This window comes from Amaranthus tricolor, chromosome 8 (assembly GCF_026212465.1).
Source record: "Amaranthus tricolor cultivar Red isolate AtriRed21 chromosome 8, ASM2621246v1, whole genome shotgun sequence".
In the NCBI taxonomy this organism is placed as follows: Eukaryota; Viridiplantae; Streptophyta; class Magnoliopsida; order Caryophyllales; family Amaranthaceae; genus Amaranthus; species Amaranthus tricolor.
Genome location: NC_080054.1, coordinates 25,747,938 through 25,771,886, shown reverse-complemented (window position 1 = coordinate 25,771,886; position 23,949 = coordinate 25,747,938). Strand labels below are relative to the sequence as shown.

Sequence of the window (23,949 nt, the reverse complement as noted above, 5' to 3'; positions counted from 1 at the left end):
TTTTCTCTATTGACAGTCAACATCCAATACTTAAATTTACTAAAAATCTTCATAAATAGTTTCTTTTTCAGCTAACTTAAAACCAACAAAACCAACTAATATTTTTAGTGGTCAAACAAGCCAACAACCAATTGTTAAACACGTTATTATCCTCTTTTTCTCTCTCAATTTACATCCCTCTTCATTTTATTTCTAACTCATTTTGTACTTTTTTTTTACATTGACCACACTCTCTTTTTTAATCTTATTTACAAAATTATTTTTTTTCTATATCTTAACTACTAATGGTTAATGTTCATTAAAATTTTTTTTCCAACCAAATTTACATTTCTACTAAATTTCATCCAATTAGTAGAATATACATTCTAGGAGGGGTAAAGAAAGCACTTTCTTTAAAAATAGTTAAATAATCCATCCACCCAACAAAAGGAGAAAAGCAAAATTAAGATAATGAATTAGTAATGATTAACGACGGAAAAAGCGAAGAAAACAAGAACAATTGAGAAAGGAGCGTGGTGAATACACACTCACACGTGTGTCCCGCAATTTCTCCTCTTATCATCCTCCCTTTAGCAGCCTCTTGCCACGTGGCCCCACATCTTTTTTCCTCTCTCGTGTTCTTGACCCTTCCTTTCTTCCCTAATCCCCTCAGCTTACCAGATTTACCAACAGCAGAAATTAATGGACTACTTGTTTAGATTTTAGAGAGAGAAAGCTTGTTTGTTTATTCCTAGGGTTTTTCCTTGATAATTATCATCAATGGCGACGCCATTGGCAGGGCTTGGACATAGAAATGGTGGTGGTGTTGCAGTTATGGCTGCTTCTCTTAATGCTGTTGATCCTTCGCCTCCTAAACCTTCATCTCTCAATAAAAATTCTCCCATTTTGATTTTTTTGTTTTTTCATAAAGCAGTTAAAGCCGAGCTTGAAGCTCTTCATCGTGCTGCTATTCATTTTGCCACCTATCAAGGAACTGATATTACGCCATTGTTGGACCGTTATCACTTTCTTCGCTCCATTTACAGGCATCACTGTAATGCAGAGGATGAGGTAGAATTTCTTCTATTCCATGATTATTGCTTTCCTGTACGTTCTTAGTTATTTTGTTCATTTTTGTTAGAATTGGGTGATTTTCTTTTATTGTTAGTTAAGAATATAATTAGGCACTGCCGCATGTTCGTAGTTAAATTAACTCTGTATATTTATTGTCGGAATGGTTATATGCTGTATTCATTTGATTAAGGATCTAACAATGAGATATGAGATGCTTAGGGACAAGGGAGTAATAAGAAAAGAAAGGAAATTGGCAATTGGCTGTTGTCTAATTGCGATTATTTAGATTATAATGCTGTTGATGTACTGTCATGGACTAGACGGATATCATATATTTAGGAAGTTGACTACTATTGCAACAAAGTGTTTTCTGGTTTTGATGAATTTGAATGTCAATATGCGATGTTTAGTTTCTTTGTTTAGCAATATAATATGAGCTTCTCTAGTTATGAACTTTTTTGGAACATGAATTTTGGATAAGAATGAGTGTATGTGCTTATTTGTCTTGGTAATTTTGTATCTCCGAGGTAAGATGCGTACTTATATGTGGTCCATAAACTTTATGCATTTACACTGTAGGAGAATGATCAAAACTGTGCTTATTTTGGAGTTTGGTGGTGAATCTTGGCGCTTTAGAATCAGACAGGACCAATCCTTAAAAATCACCAATCCAAGTTATTTGGTTGCTTTTCTAGCCTTATCAGAAGATTCTGAACTAATAGAATCATTGTAAGCTGCAAAAATGGAAGAGAAAGAAAAAACCTTTTTCACGGCTGATCACATCTCTTCTTTTCTTCGGCTTCATCTCTGATCGATAAACTCTCCAAGTTCAGATAAATGAGATAGCTAAGTGCATATTGACTTGCATGTGCAAATTTTTTAACCAATACTTCATCATTTTCCTCCTCTTAAAATTTAAAATCAACTTCAAACAGAACTGAACCTCCTTCAAACGCCCGATAGAGATTAGAGATTACAAGTCTTTTGTATTTATCACTTTTCTTAGCTTTCTTTACACTCTCCCTGTCCCTCCAGTGATTGAGTATAGTAAATATACTTAAAGCATCATGGCTGGTTTTTAGTTTAGCTTGGTTTTTGATCCCGCCAAAGAAACCTTGCTTATGGAGAAGTGGCTAGAGTAGACTTTTTTATGCCTCAGAAACAGAAATGAGTCCTAGATTTTGATTTCTTTCATGGCTTTGATCTTTGGTCCAACCAAGCATGCTATGTCACCCCAATGATTCTCTTGGTTGCTGTTTTGGTGTCCCAGATGATTCCTCATTAGTAAATGAACACAACTTGTTTTATTTGTCTTTGACAATTACAGCTATGCAAATCATTGTAGTTGAATCTGCCATGTGCGGATGCTTTCGGATGGCCATTTAGGATGGAGTAAAAGAAGAAAGTTTTTGTGCTTATGTGTCCACCGTTATTGTAATACATCCATAAATAGGTCTAATTTCAAAACACTTTTAAGGGAAAATATGAACCGAGTTTTAATCATGAGATAGTTATCAGTTTCCCATTACATCTATTTAAAAGAAATAAATGTAAAGCTAAACAACTATAAAATAACTTATTACATTTTAACCAATTAAACAAGTCTTACAACTTAGAAATGTTCAAACCGAATTTCAATCCTTATGAAGCTTTAATACAACTAAAATTGAAGTATTTATACTAAGAACTAGTTTACTACTATAATTGACTTCCCGATGAACTTCACTCCACGTTAAAGATCATTACATGAAAGATAAGAATGCAAGAAACGAGAGAAACTCTCAAAATCAGAAAATTAATTAATTTCAACTTCATCCCCTAAAATAATTAATATACTGTAGAGTTGACAAATCATTTTCATACATAATAAAGTAATAACACATAATCTCATTTAATTTATCTGGACTTTATTATTGAGTAATCACATTTTCTCATTTATTTATTGAGAAAACGAGGATGCTAGTAGGCCGAGGCTTTACCCTATACCTACTTCAACCTACTTCAACAAGGAGATCATCACCTCAAATAATCAAGACTAACATGGTAGTCACTAGTAAACCTAGTTACACATCCCACCTACTTGGATTACCATAAATAGAAGGAAGACCACACATCGTTTGTATAAAGGACTTTATTGACCTTATGTTTCACTTAAAGTGATTAATATGTTTCAATAATTAGCCATGAACATATAATCATATAATTAAGCATGCATTGCACAATTCATTTTTATGATCATAATTTTTCCAACAAGTACATATCTCAAAAATATTCAATTATTATTTCATTTGCCAAGTCATCATTTTAACATCAATTTACTGCAGCAGCAATAGTAATATCATAAACATTTCTCTTCCATATTCAACCACATTTTATTTCATAAAATAATTTAAATCATAAATCATAGTAACAAAAATAGCACTTGATTGTCTAGATATAATATAACTTAAGTAATATGTACATCATAATATAGTAATAAAATCATACTTAACATTTGTACACGTTACCACATAGCACGTAATACTAACTGGATAATCCATTTGAAGCGTCTAAATCATCAAGCATATGCTTGTAGAACTGATCGTTTACGAGAATTAGTGATTCTTAAAAGGATTAAGTTCTTGAACCAAAATGTAAAATAACAAAGGAAGAAAAGAAGAATAGAGTAAAGAATGAAAATAGTGTGAATAAACGACAATAATACTATAAACTTCTAATTTATTAGAAAATTAAATGGGAGTTAGTAATGGTTAAGGGAAGTTAAGAATGATGTTTGGGCTTAAAAAGAAAATGTTTGAGGAAAGTTAAAAAGGATGTAGTGGGTACTTAAACTTTTTTTAAAATCAGAATTTTTTTACATTTAATAAATAAATTATTTGATTAGTTTTATTTCAGAAATTTCGAAATATTACAGTTATTTTTCATTTCAATCTCTGAATTCTGCACTTTGTTTAGCAGGTTTTATTTAAAAGTTATCTTTCGAATGAGCATGACGCAATACTTCTACATGAAAGTCATAACAATGTCATAGGTGTCGTCAAATTTTTCGTGTAAGCATCGAGCATTTGCCTTTTCTTATGAAGCTATAGTATATGCTTTTCAGAATTTGTGCTAGAAAAATTGACAAAGTGATGAATTTCCATGCTAATATTGATAACTTGTCGTGTGATGTTGGAATTATTTCTTTGTCTGTGCACTGTAGTTTGGTTTGGTGATATTAAACTTTGACATGTAATGCTGAGTCAGTGGTACATTTTTTTTTACTGACCTATTAACTTTTTACCTGGATCAAACTGAAAATTGTTTCAAGGGCTGTCATAAATTGTTCTGAATACACAGGTTATCTTCCCAGCTCTTGACATTCGCGTAAAAAATGTAGCTAGAACTTACTCTTTGGAACACGAAGGTGAAAGTGTCCTATTTGATGAATTGTTTGAGCTGTTGAATACAAAGGTACAAGACGAAGAATCCTACCGAAGAGAATTAGCTTCCCGTACGGGAGCCCTCCAGACGTCAATTAGTCAGCACCTGTCCAAAGAAGAAGAGCAGGTGATGATACGTTATTTCTTTCGAGTATACTCACAAATTGCTTTTTGAGTGCCATATGATTTTTGATAGTTACTAAGTTTTCAATAATACTTTGAACTAAAGAAAACTGGATTTTTTTGTATACTAGCTGTCAGAATTTCAAACTATGAGGCTATTTTAGCTCAAAAAAAAAAAAAAAACAAATTAATGGTAAATTATCTGCTTGTCATGATAATTTGGTATTATAGATGATTGATTGTTCTCTCTCCTCCATTAAGTCTAGAAGATGTTTGAGTTGTTGGGGATCCCTTGTATTTAAATTTCTGTGATGCTTCTTCTAAAGCCTGTCTTGTGGTCTCAGGTGTTTCCCTTGCTTATTGAAAAGTTCTCTTTTGAGGAGCAGGCATCGCTGGTGTGGAGGTTCTTGTGCTCTATACCGGTTAATATGATGATAGAGTTTCTCCCTTGGCTTTGTTCTTCTGTCTCCCCTGATGAGAGCCAGGACATGCATAAATGTCTTCATAAAATTATTCCAAATGAGGTTCTTCTTCACGAGGTACACATTTTAACTATACTGCAGAACTTGTTTTTCCGTTTTGAAATTTGCGTTTGATTAATTGCCTTATGAAGGTCATCTTTACCTGGATGGATGGACCAAAAACGGATAAATTTTGTACCAGTTGTCATTCCTCATTGGAATGTAGCATAGATGCTAAAACATGTGCTCAGCTGGTTCAAGCCAAAGGGGCATCCTGTGCTTGTGGATCTTCACAGACTGGAAAAAGAAAACGCGTCAAACTGAGTAGCTCCACCATTGATTCGGATCTCAATTGTCCAATAGATGAGATATTATTATGGCATAAGGCAATAAACAGAGAGCTCAGTGAAATAGCAGAAGCTGCTAGAAAAATGCAGCAAAATGACGAATTCTCTGATCTGAATGCATTCAATGAGAGACTTCACTTCATCACTGAAGTTTGCATATTTCACAGGTACTACAGTGCTCTGTTTTCCTGTCTAGAAGCATCTTGATATATTTCAAAACTATTCTGGCCTTTTATTTTTTAGTCCCAATCATAGTTACATGGAACGTGGAACGTAGCCATGTTCCACAATTCGGAAACATCTGTCCTCAATCACAACAAAACGTGACCCAAATCACTCAAGGTGACGTCTCAGTGTAGAAGACCTTTTTTTAAAAGATAATTTGGTCTTCATTTACAAATTAAAAGAAAATAGAAGGAAGGAAAAAACGATATGGAACCTAGAAAACTAAAAAAATTCCACTAAAAAACAATTTCTTAAAGCAAAAATATTTTAATTTAATTTTTTTTTCAGATATATTTTTTTATACATAATATATCTCATACCCAATCGTTCCCGAGTCAATCTAGGTTGCATTCCTTGCTCCCGTTCCCCGTAACAAATCAAATGTCGTTCTAGGTTACAATGGTCCTAACAATAGACTGCAAGCGAACCGCTTGATGCTTGCCAATGTATTATTGTTGCTAGTGAACACTTCTAATGACTGGAGGGTTTCAAAACTTTTATCCTTCCATTGTAACCAATCCTTCTCATGAAATAGTAGTGGCCTACTGGTCTTGATAGTTACACCAGAAGTTCATCGTCAATTCAATAGTCTGAATTCTAATACATATCATTGTTCTGGTGGGAGAAAAACAACAAAAGATTCAAATGGTAAAAGTAAAAGAGCCGATAAGCATTTTAGATTTCTTCATCGGAGTTTCAAGACTTTTTTTTTTTCGTGTGTTTTATGAACTCATCCTCTGTACATTAAACTGAGGTGAATGGCAACTCAATTCTAAGACCAATTTTAAATCTCAGTGTTGGGATTATTGTTGTGCAGAATCCCGTTACGTAACTTTTGTTTTAAAATCATGGAGTAATGGCCATTATTAGTTGTTATTAAAATTAAACTACATAGTCCTTTTTAGTAGGCTCTAAAAGGTCTACCATAAGCTTTAATCTGTTTTTAAAAGTTGAACTACTATGATAAAGAGATAATTTTCAAATCAACTATTCACATTGCGATGCTCGCAAAGTGCTCTATAATACAAAAGGTGTATATCTTGATGCGATCTGCGATTTTTTTCCTATGGTTTCAAACGGTACTAAATCATACATCTAGTTTGTTATAACTGGATTTCTTTTTTAATTAGGCAAATTGCTTTAAGAAAGCACATAAAGTCGGTATTATGTTCATCAGGTTTGTGCCTTGCACGTCTGTGTATGTTCGGGTTTAAATCAAGGCAAACTTTGAGATGTGGATGACCTTTAGTTAGTGTATGTGCTTGCTAAAAGGGAATAAAGTTAGGAAACTCATTCAAATTTTTTGCATTATTTCTGTTTTTGATGTATGCCCTACTCAGGGTTGAATCATGACCAGCTTGACATAGAGATTAAAGTCGCAAAAATAACAGTTCTTTTGTCTAGCAAGTCTCTTTTTCATTTATCTCATTAACGCTCAAAGTAGATGTTGGACTAGGCTACATTCTTGGTTTCTATTATGAGTTTTGTCTGTCTTCATTGTTTATAGTGAGGGATCTCAAGCGAGTGTGAATGTTTGATTGCTTGGAGTTATATATCATTATGTTGGTCCCCATTCTCTGTTATTTCAGAAACCTTTACTTATCAGCTGTGTTTCTGGGCCCTCAAGCACTGCCAAGCTTTCTAGTGCATAATCCCGTCCCTTGTATTCTAAATTTTGCTACAAATTTTTATCTTCCATTTTGTTCTCAATGAATACAACTTCTCTGTATGAAATGCTTTCTGCTCCATCATCCTTTTTTTACCATCATCGACCATTAACATTGAATACATACCCAGATGGCCTATACTTCATCGGTTCTAAGGTGTGAATGGCTTTAATTCTTTGCTGGCAGCATTGCTGAGGATAAGGTTATATTCCCTGCTGTTGATGCCGAACTCTCCTTCGCACAGGAGCATGCTGAAGAAGAGAGCGAATTTGAGAAAATTAGATGCTTAATTGAGAACATACAGCTTGCGAATGCAGAATTGTCTTTAGAAGATTTTTACTCAACGCTTTGTTCTTATGCCGATCAAATAATGGACAGCATACAGAAGCACTTCCAAAATGAGGAAATTCAGGTTCGTCGACTTTGGGTGATGTAGACGTTTGAGTTTGTAACTGTCGGCTAGGATTATGCATTTAGGTGAGGGATTTAAAGAAGTTTGATGGAAATTCTGGTCAAATACATTAAAATTATTGTCCAAAATCCACAAAAGTGGTTTACAACGGTGATAATTGTTCTTTAGGGAACACTGTTATAGTAGTTTGAATGTTAGTTTCAGTTAATGAGGTTGTGGATGTGTTGTTCAATTCGTGTGGTTACAATTTTCTAGTTTAAGTCGCTATGCGCAATTTTCTTGATCTTCATGTAGTGACATCTTGCAACTCTAGGTACTTCCACTTGCCCGAAAGCTATTTACACCACAGAGACAAAGAGAACTTCTGTATCAGAGCCTGTGTGTGATGCCACTGAAGTTAATTGAACGTGTCTTACCATGGTTGGTCGGATCACTCGGTGAAGAAGCCAAGTGCTTTCTCAAAAACATGCATATGGCAGGTGGTATTATACATTTAGTTTAATCACCCCCCCCCCCCCCCCAATAATATATTTCATCTGCTGAGTGTCTAAGTTCCTGCAAATTTATTTTGTACTTTGCAGAGCTTTAGGAACATTTATGTAATGAGATTTCTACTAAAAGCACTAGGGTACCTTTATATGCTGGTATTAAATGGTGGAAATAATAACGAAAATTTAATGTAATTTATAGGAACATTACTTGACAAGGTTCTTGTTCATGCTTATCCTATGCAAATCATGTTTTTTCTTACAAAATTTATTCCCATCCATTACCATTACCACTTGGAAGAGTGATAGTAGGTGGTAATGACTATTGTCAAAGAACACATGTTTAAGTATGAGTTTTGGGAATAATATAAGCAAATATCTTGAAAACTAATACTAAAACTCGTTCCTGTTGCCACCATTTATGAACAAGTACTAAACAGGACCTCGAGTCAAGACAAAAAGTACTTAAATTGTTTTTATAAACACATTTATACAGATCACAATCCTCATTTGACAAATGTGGTGTACAAAATAAATTTTATATTTCCTGTGTAATTGTGTTTTGTATTCTCATTTGTCAAACCTTATTTGTCTGATGCAGCCCCTGCTGCAGATGCTGCACTTATCACACTTTTCTCCGGTTGGGCTTGCAAAGGTAGTAAAGTGAATGTCTGCTTGTCATCTAGTGCTATTGGCTGCTGTCCAGCAAGGCTGATGAGTGGGAAAGAGACTTTAAGTAAATGTGCTCCATGCTTATTTGATGGGGACAATGCTGCTGGAACACTTCAGGATGGTGAAGACAGGCCATCCAAGCGAGGAAACATAACATTAAGAGAGGAAGTTGATAATCTTGATGATAAGAGAGTAGATAATTTCCATACGTTATCATGTGGTACTCTATCCTGTTGTGTCCCTGGTTTAGGAGTCAATAACGGTCGCCTGGTAGTTAACTCTCTAGCTCCTGCAAAGTCTCTCCGTTCTTTGTCACTTAGTCCCACTGCTCCCTCCCTGAACTCGAGTCTCTTTAATTGGGAGACAGAGATAAGCATTTCAGATACTGGATCTTCTTGTAGGCCTATTGACAACATATTTAAATTTCATAAAGCAATTCGTAAAGACTTGGAATACTTGGATACTGAATCTGGAAAGTTAAGTGACTGTGATGAGGCATTTCTTAGGCAGTTTAGTGGCCGATTTCGATTGTTATGGGGACTTTATAAAGCTCATAGTAATGCTGAGGATGATATAGTATTTCCAGCTCTGGAGTCCAAGGAAGCTCTTATCAATGTTAGCCACTCTTATACTTTGGATCACAAGCAAGAGGAGATGCTTTTTGAGGACATATCTTCTGCACTGTCTGAGCTTTCCCAACTTTGTGGAGCATTGAGTAGATCTAACATTGTTAAAGATTCACTTGGATTTGAGTCTAGTGCTGGTGACTCTAGTGATGATTTGAGAAAGTACCTAGAGCTTGCCACTAAGCTTCAGGGCATGTGCAAATCTATTAGGGTAACTCTCGATCAGCATGTTTTCCGCGAGGAGCTGGAGCTATGGCCTTTGTTTGACAAACATTTTTCTGTGGAGGAGCAGGATAAAATTGTTGGCCGCTTAATTGGTACCACTGGTGCTGAGGTGCTTCAATCTATGTTACCTTGGGTAACTTCTGCTCTCACTCAAGAGGAACAGAATAAGATGATGGACACATGGAAGAATGCCACCAAAAATACTATGTTTAGTGAATGGCTTAATGAATGGTGGGAAACAACCACATCGTCTCAACAATATTCCACTTCAGACACAGGTTCAACACAAGGTTTGTGACTTCACCAGTTTGTGAAAGCTTCTGACAAGAGCTATCCTTTCTTATTCTTTTTTTTTTTCATTTACTAATTCATTGTGACTTGGGATTATTTACGTTGAAAAGGATCTTTCTATTGATTTTTAGGCCATGATATTTGTGATGCTCTAGACTCTAGTGATCAAACTTTCAAGCCTGGATGGAAAGATATTTTCAGAATGAATCAGAGTGAACTTGAGTCTGAGATAAGGAAGGTCTCTCGTGATTCGAGCCTTGATCCAAGACGAAAAGCTTACTTGATCCAAAATTTAATGACCAGGTTCATTTTATTTCCAGTGTTCTATGAGGTTCCATTGCGGATCTTCTTCTCAATGCTGAATTCCTCCTTGATTTTTGTGTGTTTCTTAGTCGATGGATAGCTGCTCAACAGAAGTCTACTAATGGAGAAACTGGTGAATCTTCAAATGGGGATGACCTGCTAGGATGTTCTCCATCATATCGGGATCCTGAAAAAAAGATCTTTGGGTGTGAACATTACAAAAGAAATTGTAAACTTCGAGCTGTGTGCTGTGGAAAGCTTTTCACGTGTAGGTTCTGTCATGATAAAGTTAGTGACCACTCTATGGATAGGTATGTTCATTTTATCCTAGTTCTTGCTCCCCCAAAATTTATTCTGGTGCTTATGCTTTTTATCCCTCCAATCAGGAAAGCCACCTCTGAAATGATGTGTATGCGTTGCTGTGAGATTCAGCCTGTTGGACCTGTTTGCACAACTCCATCATGTAATGAACTTTCAATGGCCCAGTATTACTGTAGCATCTGCAAATTTTTTGATGATGAAAGGTAAAAGAACATACACTGGACCTCCTTTTGATACCATAAGTTGCGAAATAGAAGTATTATTAGGGTCAAATCAGTATTTTGTCTTGTGCTATAGAGGCCATGATGTAACTGTTATGTGGTCCTAATATGAGCTGAAAATTGATATTTATGGCTTTCAAAGCTGGTTGTGTTTGTTTCATGAGAGATTTATTATCTTTGAGGTTTTAGCTGTGAAGGACAAGTTTCAAAAACAAATCTCATGTGTAGAAAGGAGGTGGAAATGAACGTTGGAAGCATGAATGCATCTTTTGAAAGCAATGAACTTGATTACTTTTCATTAAATTAGCTGGCGAAGGACACATTGTAAATCTTGTACAAGTGGGACAAGAATACGTGATTAATGGATTGTGCTTCATGTTTTGTAATATTTCCCTTGTTTAGAGAAGGGATTTTTACCTATTCTCTAGCTCCGTCTGTGTGGAACATGCTAATGGGTGCCTCTTAAGTGTTATAGTAGTACAATAGTGGGCTAGTTTTACTGAACTTAGGAATAAATTATGTTCCTGTGTTTATCCATTACTTGCACTGGAAACTTCTTATCACATATTTTATGCTGGTTTTTTGTTTTATTTTCTCTCACTAGTCATACTAATTAATTTATTCGTTGGTGTGTGCTTGTGTCAAGAGCTGCCAATCTAGAGATATATGCAGTGTTTGGTTGAATTTGAAAGTATGAAATTGGTGGATCAAAAACAAAAGACCATGCCTGTCTTTGACTAATATGAGTTTAAACTTCTATGTTTAAGCCTATTTTCTACTTATTTTATTCTAGTGGTGCATCTCTTGTCTAATTATCTGTAGCCATATGGAGCGACTGTACATTTTGATAATGCGTTTTTCTATGTGTAACTGCCGTTGCTCTAGTTCTGGTGATTATGGATTAGAATTTGTTTCTGTAGCTCAATTTTTGTATCGGTTTGGACTATTGCAACATATTAACTGTATCAGAAAAACATATCAGGAGCGTCTATCATTGTCCTTTCTGCAACTTGTGTCGTGTGGGAAAGGGTCTTGGTTCAGATTTCTTCCATTGTATGACTTGCAATTGCTGCTTGAGTGTAAAGCTGGTCGATCATAAATGTCGGGAGAAAGGTCTGGAAACAAATTGTCCTATCTGCTGTGATTTCCTCTTCACATCAAGTGCATCAGTCAGAGCTCTTCCCTGTGGCCATTTTATGCATTCAGCATGCTTCCAGGTTGGTGATTTTAACTTATATCTGTGTTTTTGTTTCCTTTCTCTCTTGTGTTATTTTTTTGGGAGTGAGTGCTGGAATGCTCTTCTTTGATGTGACAGGCTTATACTTGCAGCAACTATATTTGTCCGATTTGTAGCAAGTCATTGGGAGATATGGCGGTAAGAATGATCAATAATATTCAATTAAATTTTATTTAAATGATTAAAGATGTTGCTTAAATGGCTACAAAAATGTCTCTCGTGCTTTAGATGGGTTCACTGGTCATTCTTGTTTTCCTTATTTTATCAGTGATAAAGAATTGGTAGGGTTCACAGCTTAAACCTAAAGAACCTTCCCTATGTTATTCAAGATTTAAGGGCCTTAATTTGATTGCAGGGTTTCATTTGCTGAACTATCAAATTTGGGGTTAATCAATTTAGCTTCTCTAGCTAAATAAAATAATCTACCTCAAACTGTGTATGCACAATACCTTCACCTAATTAAAGGCCATGCTAACTAGAATAGCTCTCAGGCTGTGCTAAAAGTATTCATGGAAATCTTCAAATTTTATTTAACTTAGCACACTGAATTTTTTTACAATTAACAACTAAAGCCATATGTATAGCCATTTTACAATTATTATTCCCTACAAAAAGCAGATAAAGTAAGTCAATAAATGCAAATGATTAGTGGGACTCCCTCCGATTTTACCATCTCTCTGGACTAGAGTGTAAAGAACACCCTCGACTACATCAAGTTCTTAGATTTAGCCTTTTGTCCATATCTACTACCAAATTTTTTCAGGATGCGTCTTTTATATGGTTTTGACCATTAGAGACGGGGCATGGAGAGGGAAGACTGGGAGCTGAAAAAGAAGTGATTAAAACAATGGAAGATTATCATTTGTGGTCCTTGCTGCCTTGTAAGGTAGAGGAAAACTTTTGGTGAAAGCCCTGAATGCCGAGTTTCTCGCCTGCAAGTGGAAATCAAGATTCAGGTGCAATCTTAGCAAAACATGTATGAGATGCCTTCAAACATTTTCAAACATGTGCTCAGATGACAGAGTGGGAAATAAATACCACGTAACAGAGTGAGGTTTGATGAGGTCTTAATATGGTCATTTTGGGTTAGAAAAGTACAGGCTACTACCTCCCTGTTGATACTGTACCTATTGTTTTAAGAGAAATTTGGGTCTTTTACGTTAAGAATACATGCAGTCGATTTATAGGAGGTTTTTGTACTAAACTAGTTTTGTTAATAGATTAAGATGTAGCTGTTCTTCTGAAATTTCCTAATCATTCGTTTTCTCTAATTTTTATGTCTGAAAAAATTTCTTTTGTCTGTACTTCTTGCCTAGGTTTATTTTGGTATGTTGGATGCTCTATTGGCTTCTGAACAGTTGCCCGAAGAATATAGAGATCGTTGTCAGGTGAGGCATACACTATTCATTTTCTTTTCCCTTTTTTTTGTGTATGGTTTCATTTGTTAGATGGTTTCTAAAATATTGGCCTTTCAGGACATACTTTGCAACGACTGTGGTAGAAAGGGAAGTGCACGGTTCCATTGGCTTTACCACAAGTGTGGATCATGTGGATCTTATAATACCCGTGTCATCAAAACTGGTCCGACGGACACCAATTGTTCAACATGACAAGAAACCAAGAGACATTTACTGCTCTCTGGGCTGCTACATTGTAAATATTCTGGCGGCAATACATACATCCTTATTCTTTGTTGACCCTCTGTTCTACAATGTTGTACTGTGAAAAGGGGTGGGAAGGCTAAATGAGTTGCAATAGTGGGCGGTCCTAAGATTTCTAAACTTTTGGCAAAAAAGTCTTTAGATCCACTTGCGCATGCTTGGTGGTCAGTTTTCCTGAGATGTGAAAAAAATATCAGTATAGAGTATACAAATTTAAATTCAAATAGTATGTTTTGCTAATCGTTTTTTCTTAATTTAAATCATTAGTCTATTAAGCAAAATAAGATGTTAAAGTTTAGAAGTTGCCATCTAACTAGAAGGTTACTAATTATGGACTGAAAATTTTGTTAGAGAATATTTTAATTTGACTTTTACTAATTTTAGTTCAGTCTAATTTAAACTAATATTATTGACAATGACAACGGCTTCACTGTTCAGTTTATAAATGTCAACGGTTTTCAGTTTTGTGTCTGCCAAAGTTATCATTTTATACCATGCAACTGATACAAGTGTAGCGCCAGAGTGTAAATTTTGAACTTCTTCTCCAGACTCCAATTATTATACAATCAAAATCAAATGGACTAAAGATCTGGGTGTTCAAAGTTATGTCTTCATAGAACTTCTCATCTAATGCGGAAATATCCTAATCACAAGTGGAAGAATACATTGACCATATGAACGCTTCTGTATTGTTTATGGATCTACTGTGTTATTAGTAATGCGGATAATTGAATCTTTGCTATCCACATGTCTCTCAACGCGATAATGCATTTTCATAGGGTTGCTTAACAACTAATAAGAGTAATCACCTCCACCCACTACTAACTCACCGAACATACTTAAGGATAGCTTCAGAAATTCATTACTAAAACAAACATGGACAATCACGGCGTCTTCTAATTTTTGGGGCCTATATGTTAATTTTATCTTATTAACATTTACGATTTAATAAAAGAAAATACCAATTAGTATATGATAAGAACTTTTAATTTATTAAACTAATAATATTTGACTTTTTATTTCTTTGTTACTCTCGTGTAAAATAATAGACATTGTGGTCAATGAAACAATAAATCAATTAAGTATGATTATAGCGTTTTGGGACCGCTCTGATAATGGGATCCTGTACTGTAAACCACTTTGCACATGCTAATTGATGGTCATGTTGACAATATATACAACCAAACACAATATTATAATACATACATATATATATATATATATATATATATATATATATATATATATATATATATATATATATATTGTAATAATTGATATAAGTATTATAACAAAAAAAATTATTGATTGATTGAATAATTAATTATTGATTGTATATTCTGCCCCAAATTAACTATTTTTGTACCAAATTGTCTGCTTGCAAAATTATTGTCAACATAATCTAATAATTCAATCATCATACAAATCATTGCTATATAAAATAATTAATAGTTGTCATGAAATTACTTGTAAAATAGTTATCACAAAATCTTAATAAGTTATATAATTTTGATCATATAAAATATTTTTTAAAAACCTACCTTTAATACTTAAAATTATAATTAATATAATAAAATCTTTTTTAAAAGTCATGTTACATTTTCACCATTAATATTGCTGAATTTGACAAAGTTGTATAAAATCATGATTTAGAATTTTAGTTCCTGTATATCGTATATGATGGTTTGGAGTATCAACTTTCTCGATTGAATTCTATCTCCCTCCCTTAGTCCCCTGCCAACCAAACCGTTCAAAGCGTGAAAAATTTGAAAATACGACGTATATAAAGAAAATAAAAAGAAAAACAGAGAGAAAAAGAAGGATGAGCAAATTTTCCCTGACCTTACCTTCACCGTGACCGAGCAAAATCATCTCGATATCTCTCTCGCAGGTTCTCTTCCTCTCCGAATTTAACTAAGGTTCCAATTTCAATAAGATCTCACTTCTATATTATTGGATTTTGACTTTTTTGTAGTTTCTTTTGTTAATTCCACAATTTTATTTTCTTGCAATTGGAGCGATTCAATGCATCGAATTTTGGTGCAAATTGTTGAAAGCTATGTGTTTCTTTGTAATTTGTGGTGATTTTTCACCTTATCTTATAGAAATGACAGATATATTTTCCTGGTGCATGATTTGTGGCCACATGAAAGGAATTTGAGACCTTAAACGGAGCTCATATCAGGAAAGGGTAGAATGAGTTTGAATAATGGAGGACCGTCTACAACGATTCTTCGGAGAGATCCATATGAAGTTTTGAGTGTTACTCGAGATTCTACTGATCAAGAAATTAAGACTGCTTACCGCAAACTTGCGCTTAAGTAAGTTTGTGTTTTTTGGTTATATTAGTTGCTGTAATTTATTTTCAGCTGTCCTCTTTTATTTCTTATTTTGGAGTTTCTTTTCTATAGTGATTAATGATTCTGACATCAGGAAAGAATCCCATGTAGGAAATTACTGTTATAGTTCTTGTATTGTTCCTGATCTGATGAAAAATTATTGTTCTATCATTTGCATAATGAAACAATGCAAATGTGAAGTTACTTCTTGTTGTAATTGGAATTTTACTATGTTTTGATTAGATTTTACCTGTCTTTATGAGTGACTTATTTAAAATGTTAAGCAAGAGACACCAAAAGTAGGGGCAATATAAAAACAACTTTCGCTCAAAAAAGAAAAAAAAACCCAAATCTTAATCTAATTTCCCATTTAAAGGTTTGTTCCTAATTTTACTATGCTTTATCTATATGGTTATTTTCGGATTTTATGAATTGTTGGCCCTCATTGAGCTATTCTTTTTGATTTTTCTTGCTGATTTAACTACACTTTTGAATCATGTTTTGTTTTAATTTGATAAAGATCAAAATTCAAGGGCATTTATCTCATTTCCTGATTGTTTGGGTGTTTGATAGCACCCCCAACCATCGTTACTTTTGGAGGCGGAGTCAACTTTAACCACATGCAACCACTAATGGTAATGAGTAGTATAGCGAATGTATTGGATCTTATTTCACATGGGCGGTTGAATTGCATTTAAGTAGTTGATTAAAAGGGCGGTTGAAGGGGTTGTCACTAGCATGGTAGCAAACACCACGAATATCAAGCAAAGAAAAACTATCTATTACAAAGTAGGGGTTGGGGATGGCTGAATTAACAGGCAATGGGGGTGGACGTCGGTCTAATACAGTACTACCACTTCCAAGTTTAGGTAGCTTATGGCTGATGGTCAGGGATGGTGAGTGGTAGCTTTTTTGCCCGTGACTCCCCCAAGACCTTCAACACCATGACAAAAAATTGAGTTTTGTTTTTTTGACATCTTGTAGTGAGATTGGTATTTTTAAAAAATTGAAAGGCGTTGGTTGAGGGTTTAGGGTGCCCTTGTTAAAAAATCATAAAATTCACCGCATGGTGCTTTAAGAATCACTTGAAAGATAATGTGCTTTAATAATCACCTGTGGATTAGTAGATTGTTAAATTACTGCATGATTAACTATTAACAGATTCATGGTGTTAATTCAAGCTCTCACTTGAAAGATGATGTGCTAACGTAGGTCTAATATAGGTATCACCCCGACAAAAATGCTAATAACCCTGAAGCTGCTGAGCTTTTTAAGGAAGTTGCATATTCATATAACATATTGTCTGATCCTGAGAAGAGAAGGCAATATGATGCTGCAGGATTTGAGGTGTAGTAGCTCTCACTCAGATCTTTTTCATATACTTATTTAAACTACTATGTATTTTACAGTCTCAAGAATTTTTGTTCTTTTCATCATGTCATGCATTTCTTATGGAGAAATCAGGCAAAATATAATTTTTAAGACCTTGCATTTGTGAAAATGTCTTAAGTTTCCCCTGTGCATCTTATTACCTGAATTATTTTTATTTATTTATTTTTATTTTTTTTATTTTTTTAAAACTTTTTGGAGCTTATATGAACTTATTGTGATTGCGCATTGAACTTGTGTAGTTCTTATTAGATGTTATTCATTTATTGAACTTGATGTTATGATGTTCATATTTAAAGTTGATTCTCCTAAAGCTTATTTATTTTGTAATAAAACTCAAAGTCTCAAACCAAGTAATGTGTGGACCCCTCTTGGGAAGGAGCATTCTGTAATATATGTATTTTTCTAAACTAGGCTCAGCTTTGTCATGAAGTGTTTTGCCTCGTCTTGTTTGAGTTTATGATTTGTATGGCCCAGATGACGGGTCTTTGGGTTCACGTGATTAATGCAAGGTGCAAGCCCATTAGTATGTGTTTGGGTGAACTAATTTTTTGACGAGGGGTAATTTTGATTGTGATGTGATTATTTTGAATAACATCAAAGGTTGAAGGATTTGATTCAATATACTCAAAAAATATTTTTTCTAGTTTCAAGCTTTTTGTCTTAGTTTTGATAGTTTTTTGTGATAAAACCTCTAACGTGTTGCATAGGCCATAGTATTTTTTAAAATATCCATTAGCTTGTTGGGAATGGTAACTAAGTCTACAGAAATGATTTATAAGGCTCTTGATATCGAGGGCATGGATATGGAAATCGACTTATCAAACCTTGGGACTGTCAACACAATGTTTGCTGCCTTGTTTAGGTAAGAAATATTCCTTGTTTGAGTTTCTGGTGCTGTTGACTTTTCATCTCTTGCCTTAGAAGTATGATTTATCTACTGTTTTTTCTCAGTAAACTGGGGGTTCCTATCAAGACAACCATCTCTGCTAATGTTCTGGAAGAAGCACTGAATGGAACTGTGACTGTACGCCCACTTCCTGTTGGAACTTCAGTTAATGGAAAGGTAATTGCTTGATCATTGCTTGAATATGTCTATTGCATCCCACACCCTGCCATACAGTTAGGCACTTATAAAGTTCCTGCTTGAGGTGTTAAGGGTTTAGGATCTCACATCCTTTGTCCTTGCACTTACGAGTAGCTAATGTTGTACTGTTATTTGTCAAATTAGAGACTGTATTAATTAATTACTAATTAGAACTTTAGAAGTATATGGTAGCAAAGTTTTAATTTTAAGTACTCTTTTTTCTATTTATTGTTTGATTTATCCAAAATTGGAAATGATGGATAGTGATCATTTCAATTTTGGGACAAAGAGGAAACAATTGCAGAAACTTCTGTATTGCTTTAATTATTTCATGATTTTAATGCAGGTAGATAAGCAGTGTGCCCACTTTTTTAGTGTGACAATAAGCGAGGAACAAACACAGGCAGGCATTGTAGTCCGTGTCTCTTCAGCTGCCCAAAGCAAGTTTAAGGTATAATTATATCCATCATATGATACATGGGTGCAGCTACTTAAAGTTTCAAAATTGCTCTCATCACTTGTATCTCCTTTCTTGTGATATGTTCAGCTTCTTTACTTTGAGCAAGAGGAAAATGGAGGTTATGGGCTTGCATTACAGGTATTCCATTCAATAATTTGTATTTATCATTGTTGTTTGTACTTTTGTTGTCATTTTATAATTTTTAGTGCTATGTATGTATACTGTACTTTTCATTATCATCTTGAGCTTTCAACTTGTTTTGCTTTATTTCTTCTAGCTTATTTTTCTACCATAAACAATGATGATGATGATGACAATAATAACATTACCAAACGTTGATAAGATTTGTCAATTGCATGAGCCAAGAGCCTAACTTCTCTGATCATCCACAAAAATTCTTTTCTTCCATTCATTTCAGTCATCATATTTCTTCTCTCACTCCAGCTGAGTCATTTTTGTCCTTCCCTAATTTCTTCAATGATACCATTAGTTCTTATTCTCCACTTATTGTACTGTTGCATCTTCTAGGGACTAGGCTACACACAAGCCAAAGATAACATAGTCCTGTTTCATTCTTTCCTCAAGATTTTCTTTGTCAATCCTTATTTCGTATTCTGTCTCTAAATGTGTGCCTTTGAATCAATTCACCATACACATTTCAGATACTCGTATCTTTATGGTATGATATTTTCTAAACATCCCAACTTTTTAATAACATGAATGCTAGATTCTCTTAGTGGTCTTTAGCCTTTTTGCTTTCCACCGTTGTTATCTTCCATGTTTATTTTCACTTCTGTGGTTGCAGATCTAGTTTGTTTATTCTTTTGGGAGAGCATTCTATAGAATTTCTTGTTTATGCTATGGCTCTTACCTTTTTTTGAAGATATGCAACTTTGCTGATCTCGTTATGTGTTTTTGTAAGTTTGAGTTTCTGCTGATGCCAATTTTTAGAAGTCTCATTTTGCTGGAATGCGTTATTTATAAAATTAAGATGGTTCTGTTTTATGCAGGAGGATAGTGAAAAGACTGGCAAGGTGACATCTGCTGGCATGTATTTCTTGCATTTTCAAGTTTATAGATTGAATTCAACTGTAAATGCGGTAAGTAGACTAACCAAGTAACCATAGAAACCTGGGTGGTGGAAATAATCTTCTTTTCAGTTTTTATGTTTGTGATTGGTTTTGAATTGTGGGTATGCAGTATGCAGCAGCCAAGGACCCTGAAGCTGCTTTCTTTAAAAGATTGGAGGGTCTACAACCTTGTGAGGTCTCAGAACTGAAACCGGGCACTCACATTTTTGCTGTATATGGTCTGCAACAATTCCTTCTTCAACCTGTGCTGTTTGATGGTCTTTAGCTCATATTTAGTTGCAACAAATTGCTCTTTGTACCAGCAGTCTATCTGATCAATACTTCGTCTTTTTTTAGTTCTTGCACTTCTTAACCACATATGCAAATCCACATTTTAAACTACGTAAAAATTGTGAAGAGCTAATTTAATGGAACTATATATTGAAATGAATCTCAAAGATGTCACTTGACTATATTTTTTGTTAAAGAAAATTCGTGAAAGAAGATTTAAACGAAAGTCATAAATAATATAAAAGTTCGTGTAACTACTATTAAAAAAATGGAAGAAGTATGTGCTAACTAATGTGATACGGATTTAGGTGATAACTTTTTCAAACCCGCAAACTACACAATAGAGGCACTTTGCACGAAGACTTATGAGAACACAGCAGAGAAGTTGAAGGAAATTGAGGCACAAATTTTGAGAAAAAGAAATGAACTTAATCAATTTGAATTAGAGTATAGGAAGGTAAACTTCTTGTATCCTAAACATCTTTAAGTTGTTTATTCTCTTTTTTTACAAAGAATTGTCTATTTGATTGTTTCTGTTTTCATTTTTTTTTACCTGTGTCAATGGCAGGCATTGGCTCGTTTTCAAGAAGTGACAAACAGATACAATCAAGAAAAACAGTCTGTAAGTTTCATCTCTGATTTGAATCATTTTTATTTCATTTGAAAGATTTAGGAGTCTCTTGATATGATGATTTATTTTGAAAAAATACTTAATTGTTGTGTTTTATTTCAATGTGCACAAGAACTAATAAAAAGCTTTGCAGGGAGATTGTCACCTCATGATGAGGTGGAATTCTAGACAAGCTAGGTTTCTATCTACTGAACTAGGGCTTGCCCAAAACTTACGTCTACAAAATTACATTTGTGCCAATTTCCTTAGAAGTGAGCTGAACTTAATAAAACCTATAAATAGGGGAAAGTGAGAGAGTGATGAACTGTAGACAAAACTTATTAGAGCTGAACTGAACTTCTTAGAAGTTAAATTACTCTGGGGAGAATACGTCCTAACTATTTTATCTATAGTAAAGGCTTTTCTTGACGGACCACTCTTTAATCATGTCAAAACTTCTGACTTCAAGCTCTATATTCTGGCCTTTTCAATTAGAATCTGAATTTTGTGCTTCATTCCATATGGTAGAAACATAAGCACCAATGGCAGAACCTACAACCATTTTGAAAAATGACTTGGAAGATCTAGTCATCTAGATGTAATTTATTTGATAAACCTGATCAAAATCATGATTGCACAAAAGATTTGAAGCAAAGATTTACCAAATAGACGTTCAAGAACAGGTGAAAAGTATCTTGAGAACTTGGCAGTTGAAAGGATAGTGGTCATTTTTCCAGACTTGTTTCTTCATCATCAATGTGGTTGTTTTGAACATTTGTGAAGCTTGGTTTTATGCTTAGGTGAGAAAGGATTTTGGAAATTTGGCAATAGAAAGGAGAGGAGTCAGCTTCCTGGACCTTATTCTATATCATGAATGCGTAGTCTCAACATTTGCAATGACAAATGAGTTTATAATTAGTTTTGAAATTGTTGCAAATCATATAATGCCTCCAAATCTTAGGATAGATCTTTAATCAGCAAAGATGACTACATCCTTGCTTAGGTCAGTGTTTGATTATGTGTTTGAAAGACGAGCAAAAGCTCACTAACTATGAAGGAACTACAATGGTGAAGTAACTAATTGAGGTTGGGAAAAGGGAATATGAACAAACTAAAACAAACAAACAACAAATTTACAAGGTTCACCAAATATGACTACTTCCTCATTTAAGCTAGTGTTAAGATTACGTGTTTGAAGGAAAAGAGCAAAAGCTCCCAAAGTATGAAAGGAATTACAATGGTGAGGTATCTAATTGGGTTTGGGAAGAGATAATAGATGGAAAAAGTGGGTTACAAACTTAGAGCAAGTAGGGAAGCTCAAAATACATTTTAGCTTAATCTCCTAAAGCATACAAGGGTCTATTTTATAGCCAAGGTAAAGGAGTGCCCTATCTCAACCTGGTCGAACAAAGGTTTGCAACTGCATTTTGTGGTTGCCAGCTTGCAGGCTCGATTGTGTGATACGGCTTGATCGAGCCTTGCTTAATGGGAATGCTTTACCAAACATCTATACTTGCACTAAAATGGCAAAGCATCTTTTGCACACTCTTCTTCCATGCTTAGCTTCATCAACCAAAGAAGCATGATCAACTTCTAAGATGCACATGCCATACACTCCACATCATTGGACGCAAAATTGCTTTGATGATCCCCCAGTCTTACCTCAATTTGGTCAAGAGATATCTTTGGGAATTAATCTCTACTTCCAACACTCATTGACTAAAATTGGTAGAGTCCAAAAACTTGGCTAAACTAAGCTAGACATGGGTGAACCAAGTCACCTAATCACAACATATGATTATTGGACTTTGCTAGTATTCTTTTCTCCGAATAGAAGATCAATTCACAAGAAGTCACACTTGTTAAACGAAAGGTCTTGTAACGGTGACTATAATTTACCTGTTGAAGGCCTTCACATTTTTTTGGTTTGAAGATCTGGAATATATGTTAAACTTAAGAATCCAACAAGAGCCCAATCTGTTGAAGGCTGTATCTTATTTTTGCAATTGTCAAATCACTTATCTTGTACTTACGTCCGTTCTTAAAACAGGTGGATGAGCTATTGAAGCAACGAGACAGTATACACTCTGTCTTTACTGTAGTCAGAACACAGAGTATTCATGGGAGTAGTAGCAGTTTGGGCAATGGGAGTACAAGTAAGGTTTCAGTCCAAGATGGAAGGTCCGAAAGCCCCGGAGAAAATGGAAGTTCTGATGGAAAAGACAAATCGTCTCGCAAGAAATGGTTCAATCTAAATCTTAAGGGTTCTGATAAAAAGCTTGGGTGATTGCCTTCAGTGGGACATATACATAACTTCATGCTTGATCATCTGGTGGGCTTCAGGCCATTTCTTTGCTCGTCTTTCTGTGAGTACCTTTCATTCATAGCATAGTTTTGAGTGCCTAAAGATTCCGAGGGTATGAAATTTTTTTCTACCTGTGCTGTGGACGATGCAGTGGCAAGTACAGAGAAAACATACAAAAAGATGGAAGGGTTTTTGTTCTTTATATATAATTGAGTTCCTTAGAGTGATCTCCCTAGCAAATATAATTGCATGTTTTGTAACTTATCAATGAAATGAGGTTATATTTTTATAATTTAAGCTGTGGATATTTTCAAAGTGGCTATGTGAGGTTTTTGTATAAGAATGAATTATTCATTATTCATTATTGATAAGTTTACACCAACAAACTTTTGATTACGAGTATTGGGGTTTGGTCTTCAAAATTATTTGTAGTATCAACAAATTTAGTTCATTTAAATTCGACCAAGTTAACTAATATCAAATTTAAGGGGTTTGAAATAAATAATTGAAAAAATTAACTTTAATAATTTAATGTTTTACCCATTCACTATGAATAATCCAAACTTTAAATTATTTTTATATAATTCAACATTTATTCTTAGTTTATTTTCTAATATTTTAACATTTAACTTTATTTTGCTAT

General features: G+C 34.4%; 2 protein-coding genes across 14 annotated transcripts; both read left to right on the top strand.

Moving 5' to 3' along the window:
• Window positions 1–454: 454 nt before the first annotated feature.
• On the top strand, window positions 455–14,510 carry LOC130821088 (zinc finger protein BRUTUS-like). Of its 3 annotated transcripts, XM_057686716.1 has the most exons (15): window positions 915–1,050; window positions 4,012–4,103; window positions 4,393–4,602; window positions 4,943–5,137; window positions 5,212–5,573; window positions 7,485–7,710; window positions 8,024–8,189; window positions 8,800–10,011; window positions 10,144–10,315; window positions 10,405–10,626; window positions 10,702–10,839; window positions 11,840–12,074; window positions 12,173–12,232; window positions 13,411–13,482; window positions 13,570–14,504. In XM_057686716.1, the coding sequence occupies exons 4-15, from the start codon at window positions 5,027–5,029 to the stop codon at window positions 13,702–13,704; spliced, it is 3,111 nt and encodes a 1,036-aa protein (XP_057542699.1). In that variant the 5' UTR covers window positions 915–1,050; window positions 4,012–4,103; window positions 4,393–4,602; window positions 4,943–5,026; the 3' UTR covers window positions 13,705–14,504. The 3 variants fall into 3 exon arrangements, with proteins under 3 accessions (XP_057542697.1, XP_057542698.1, XP_057542699.1); XM_057686714.1 differs by lacking the exon at window positions 4,012–4,103 and having other exon boundaries at window positions 455–1,050; window positions 13,570–14,503; XM_057686715.1 differs by lacking the exon at window positions 4,012–4,103 and having other exon boundaries at window positions 500–1,050; window positions 10,168–10,315; window positions 13,570–14,510.
• A 906-nt stretch (window positions 14,511–15,416) lies between these two features.
• LOC130821087 (chaperone protein dnaJ 15-like) lies at window positions 15,417–23,705 on the top strand. Of its 11 annotated transcripts, none has more exons than XM_057686711.1 (12): window positions 15,417–15,646; window positions 15,909–16,076; window positions 17,318–17,441; window positions 18,266–18,348; window positions 18,438–18,549; window positions 18,917–19,021; window positions 19,118–19,168; window positions 20,041–20,130; window positions 20,231–20,339; window positions 20,700–20,848; window positions 20,960–21,013; window positions 23,052–23,705. In XM_057686711.1, exons 2-12 carry the CDS (start codon window positions 15,952–15,954, stop codon window positions 23,286–23,288), a joined length of 1,239 nt encoding a protein of 412 aa, XP_057542694.1. In that variant the 5' UTR covers window positions 15,417–15,646; window positions 15,909–15,951; the 3' UTR covers window positions 23,289–23,705. The 11 variants fall into 11 exon arrangements, with proteins under 11 accessions (XP_057542694.1, XP_057542692.1, XP_057542695.1 ...); XM_057686709.1 differs by having other exon boundaries at window positions 15,861–16,076; XM_057686712.1 differs by having other exon boundaries at window positions 15,417–15,674.
• Window positions 23,706–23,949: the final 244 nt, after the last annotated feature.

Bases quoted from the DNA above. Each gene is read 5' to 3' on its own strand.
- LOC130821088 (XM_057686714.1), top strand. From the start codon at position 760: ATGGCGACGCCATTGGCAGGGCTTGGACATAGAAATGGTGGTGGTGTT. The intron at 10,627-10,701 runs GTATGTTCATTT...CCCTCCAATCAG, and splicing joins AGTGACCACTCTATGGATAG to GAAAGCCACCTCTGAAATGA. The intron at 13,483-13,569 runs GTGAGGCATACA...TTGGCCTTTCAG, and splicing joins AATATAGAGATCGTTGTCAG to GACATACTTTGCAACGACTG.
- LOC130821087 (XM_057686707.1), top strand. From the start codon at position 15,952: ATGAGTTTGAATAATGGAGGACCGTCTACAACGATTCTTCGGAGAGAT. The intron at 20,131-20,230 runs GTAAGTAGACTA...GTGGGTATGCAG, and splicing joins TGAATTCAACTGTAAATGCG to TATGCAGCAGCCAAGGACCC. The intron at 20,849-20,959 runs GTAAACTTCTTG...TGTCAATGGCAG, and splicing joins TTGAATTAGAGTATAGGAAG to GCATTGGCTCGTTTTCAAGA.